At 61.8% G+C, this 4,144-nt stretch overlaps 1 protein-coding gene across 1 annotated transcript; it reads right to left on the reverse strand.

Moving 5' to 3' along the window:
* Positions 1–684: 684 nt before the first annotated feature.
* On the reverse strand, positions 685–3,240 carry FOXD2 (forkhead box D2). Its single transcript, XM_059853867.1, has one exon. It carries the CDS (start codon positions 3,104–3,106, stop codon positions 1,778–1,780), a length of 1,329 nt encoding a protein of 442 aa, XP_059709850.1. The 5' UTR covers positions 3,107–3,240; the 3' UTR covers positions 685–1,777.
* Positions 3,241–4,144: the final 904 nt, after the last annotated feature.

The following is a 4,144-nucleotide window of genomic DNA, read 5'->3' on the forward strand; positions in this document are numbered from 1 at the left end:
GGAAGAGAAGGGATCGCTTTAAGATGTTTATTTACTTTGTAAGTTGTTGCAAAATTTAGGTAGAGATCAAGTTTCATTCGGTCATTCAGATACTGCAGGCCCGAGGGGGACGTGTATGCGGGGGGGAAACCCTCCAACTTATTTTCTCATGTGTCAACTTTTCCAAACAAAATAAAAGGAGGTGGGGGGGTGGAGGGGGTGAAGAAGGGAGACCTTTTTCCCGGCTGCCACCTCCTTCCCCCTGAAAACAAGCGGGGTATTTTTTGGTTTTGGTTTTGTTTGGGCTTTTTTGTTGTTGTTTTGTCGTTGTTGTTGTTTGCTTGCTTTTGTTTTGTTTTTGTTTTTGGTTTGTTTGTTTTTTTTTTCCCTGGGAGATACCAAAATCCAAGAAATAAAAAATAAAATTATCAAAAAAAAAAAAAATCCGAGGATCTTTCCGCTTGCCGGCCCGTGGACCTCCAGCGGGGCCCGGCACCGGGCCCGGGCGGTGTGGCAGCCCGCGGCGCTGGGCAGGGGGCGGCGCGGAGCAGCCCCGCGCAGGCTGCGCGCCCGGCCGCGGAGGGGCTGCTCAGCCCCTGCAGAACGCCCGGCTGTCGCCGGCCCCAGGTTGGGAGCCTCGGGCTTCCCCGAGGCCCGAGCGGGGCTCTCGGCTCTCAGCGTGACAAAGGACATCGCAAAGAACGATTTGGATTGTTGTGGTTTTTTTTTTAACCAGGTCACAAACATTTATTAATTTACACCAACGGTGGACAAAATTCTGTTGCCTTTTCCACATCAAATTATTCACAGATTCTCTCAATAAAATAGATATGACGGATGCACAACCAGTGAAGAGTTAACTGGACTCTGCTCATTAGCTCCCAAATACTCTATATACAAATAATTACCAATACACCAAAAAACCCACGCACGGAGGGGGTGGGAAAACGGGGATTAAAAAAAAATTAGTATGGGAATTCTCCAAACTTCCTGACGGATCCGATTTTCTTTTAAACGTGCATTTGAATGTCTAATTGGGAAAAAAATAAAAAGAAAGAAAAAAAAGAAACCGCAGTCCTGAGTTTCACCGACTTTTCTTCTTCTTAAAAACAAAGAAACCTTAAACAGTGCCTTTTAAAACCAAACCCGAAGCTTCAAAGAAACTAAAAATAAGATCGGACCATTAAGACATTTTCTTTGAGAGCAGGGGAGAGACAGACACATGGCAAAACCACCCGGCACAGAGACTTGCAGGAACGAAAACGGGCTCGCTGCGACCGGGGGCGTCCGCAACTCCCCTGGCCGCTTTCCCAGGCGATCTGGGGGACCCCGGCGGAAAAACCCGCACCTCTCAAAGGAAACATTTCCGACCCTAAGACCGTTTCGTTCTTCACATGCCCCCCCCCTCCGCCCCTCACAAGACGTTGCGTGTTCAACCAGCCCAGGTCTCAGCTTATGTTACGGCCACTTTATAAATACGCTTTGGCGCTTGTAGGACCAAATCGTGTTATTCTTTCCCTCCTCCCGCCCTCCCGATTTGTTGAATTTTTTTTTTCCCGAGCAAAGAGAGACAAACAGATCTGGATGCCACTGAGCCTGGAAATTAAGTAAAAATTTAAAAAAAAAAAAAAAAAAGGAAATATTTCCTACCTTAAAACACAACAGGAGGAGATGGGGGGGGGGACACGGGGAGAGGGAAGGGGAGCAGTTTCGGAGGAGTGGGGGAGAGCTGGAAAGGGGCCGTTTGCTTCGCGACTCTCCCCCCATCCCCCTCCCCTTCCCCAGTCCCCAGCACACTTTAAAAATGACAGCTGCTGAGGGTTGTGATTTTACTGGAAAAGTTCTGGGCCGGCTGGAGGAGCGGCTCGTGTGCCAGGCTGACCTGGGGCTGTGCCGGGGCCAAGGCGGGGCTGAGCACGGCCAGGACCTGCGCCGGGGGGCCCGCCTGGCCGGCGGGGTAGGGCGCGGCGGGCGCGACGCTGGGGTTGGTGCTGGGCGGCGGGGGCACGGCCCCCCCGATGATGTTGTCTATGGAAAAAGAGGGCCGGGAGGGGTGGTTGGTGCCGCCGCTGCCGCCGCCGCCGCCGGCGGGCGAGGGGTCCGGCTTGAGGGTCTGGAGGAGGGCGGCGGGCAGGGCGGTGGGGCTCAGCTGGGGGTGGTAGAAGGACTTCCTGCAGTTCAGCTCGCCGCCCAGGAAGGAGGGCAGCCCCGAGGCGGCGGAGAAGACGGAGGCGGCGGCGGGAGGCGGCGGAGCCGGTAACGGGCAGTGCGGCGCCGGGAAGGGGAAGGCGCCCGCGGCGCCGCCGCCTCCGCCACCGGCATGGTGGTGGTGGTGGTGGGGGTAACCCTGGAGCTGCAGGCCGTAGTTGTAGCCGTAAGGTCCGTAGGCGAAGCCGGGCAGGAAGGCGGCGGGGTCGGCGGCCCCGGCCCGCAGCAGCAGCTCGGGGTGCGGCGGGTGCAGCTGCTGCTGCCGCTTGAAGCGCTTCCTCCGCCGCAGGAAGCTCCCGTTGTCGAACATGTCGGCGGACTCGGGGTCCAGCGTCCAGTAGTTGCCCTTGCCCGGGTTGCCGGGCTCCCGGGGGATCTTGACGAAGCAGTCGTTGAGGGAGAGGTTGTGGCGGATGCTATTCTGCCAGGCGGGGAACTTCTCCCGGTAGTACGGGAAGCGGCCGCTGATGAACTCGCAGATCTCGCTCAGCGTCAGCCGCTTCTTGGGGCTCTGCAGGATGGCCATGGTGATGAGGGCGATGTAGGAGTAGGGCGGCTTCACCAGCGGGTTCTTCCCTCCCGCGCCGCCGCCGCCCGCGGGCGCCTTCTCCCCGGGCGCGGCGCCGCGGGCGCAGGCCGGCTCCGAGCCGCCGGCGGGGGACAGCCGCTCCGGGGACCCCCCCATGCGCGCTTTGGCGGCCCCGCTCCGCGGCAGCGCCAGCCCCAGCGGATCGCCGCCGTCCTCCTCGTCCTCCTCCTCCTCGTCCTCGTCCTCCTCCTCCTCGCTGTACTTGCCCCCATCCTGGGGCGGGCCCACCACGTCGATATCCGCGTCCTCCACCTCGGAGAGCGGCTCTTCCTCCGGGGAGCGCTCGGACATGATCCCGCAGCCGCCGCCGCCGCTGCTGCCCAAAGTCATTGTTGTGCGGCCGGGGCGGCCGGGGCCGGGCTCCCCCCCCCACCTAGCGGCGGCTCCCGGGATGGGCCCGGGGCCGTGCCGGAGGGCTGCGGCCGCCGCTGGGACTCCGCGTCCCGGCGCCGCCGCTCCGCTCCGCGCCCCGCTCGCCGCGCCGCTGCTGGCGGGGCCGCGGTGCTGGCTGCGGGGTGGTGGCTGCGGAGGGAGGGGCGGCGGAGGGGGCGCGGGGCGGGGGCGGGGGGACGGGAGCGCCCGTGGGCCGGGCAGGGCGCTTGGGAGCAGCGATAATAAATAATGGTGATAATGATAATAAAAGGAGAGAAATTGAAAAAAAAAAAAGGGGGGGGAAGGTTAAAAAAAAAAAAGAAAAGTGGGTTTTATGACGGCTCCTTGTCTGGTTTGGGGGAGGGAGGGGGAGGGGGAAGGGAGGGGCAGGGGAAGAGGGAGGGGGGAGGGCAGAAGTGGGGAAGGCGGCTCCCCCCTCCCCACCCCTCCCGAGCTGGGACCCGGTGGAAACGCTCCCACACTGCGACTGCTGCCAGCGCTCCCCAGGCCTTTATACGGCCGCCCCGGCATCACGTGGCACCCGCCGCAGCCCCCACGGGGCACGATGAGGGACTGCCCGGCCCAGTCCCCGGGGAACGGGTCCCCCGCCCGAGATGCTTTCGAGGAAAGGCGCTGCCCGCTCCCCTGGCGCTCGGATGCCCCCGGCTTGTCTGGAGCCGGCCGCCGTAGGAGGGGGGCGATTGACGCTGGATAACGCCCCTCCCCGCCCCAAGCGCCCCGCGGTGCTGGAGGCTCTCAGACCCCATTTCTGCGCGATGCGACGGTCGCCTTCCTCGGGCCGGAGCTCTGCGGAGGGTCCGTCCTCCCCCCGAGGGCTGCCCATCCCCGAAGCTGGGGGTGAGCTGCAGAGCTCCCGCAGCCTCGCCGACAGGGACCCTCACTCCGCCAGGATCGAGCCTTCGGTCCCCTTGAGGGGTCCTGTGAATTTGGGGATCCCCGCTCCCCTTCTCCACGCGCTTACGTCACCGACACGTC

This window comes from Haemorhous mexicanus, chromosome 9 (assembly GCF_027477595.1).
Source record: "Haemorhous mexicanus isolate bHaeMex1 chromosome 9, bHaeMex1.pri, whole genome shotgun sequence".
In the NCBI taxonomy this organism is placed as follows: Eukaryota; Metazoa; Chordata; class Aves; order Passeriformes; family Fringillidae; genus Haemorhous; species Haemorhous mexicanus.

Bases quoted from the DNA above. Each gene is read 5' to 3' on its own strand.
- FOXD2 (XM_059853867.1), bottom strand. From the start codon at position 3,106: ATGACTTTGGGCAGCAGCGGCGGCGGCGGCTGCGGGATCATGTCCGAG.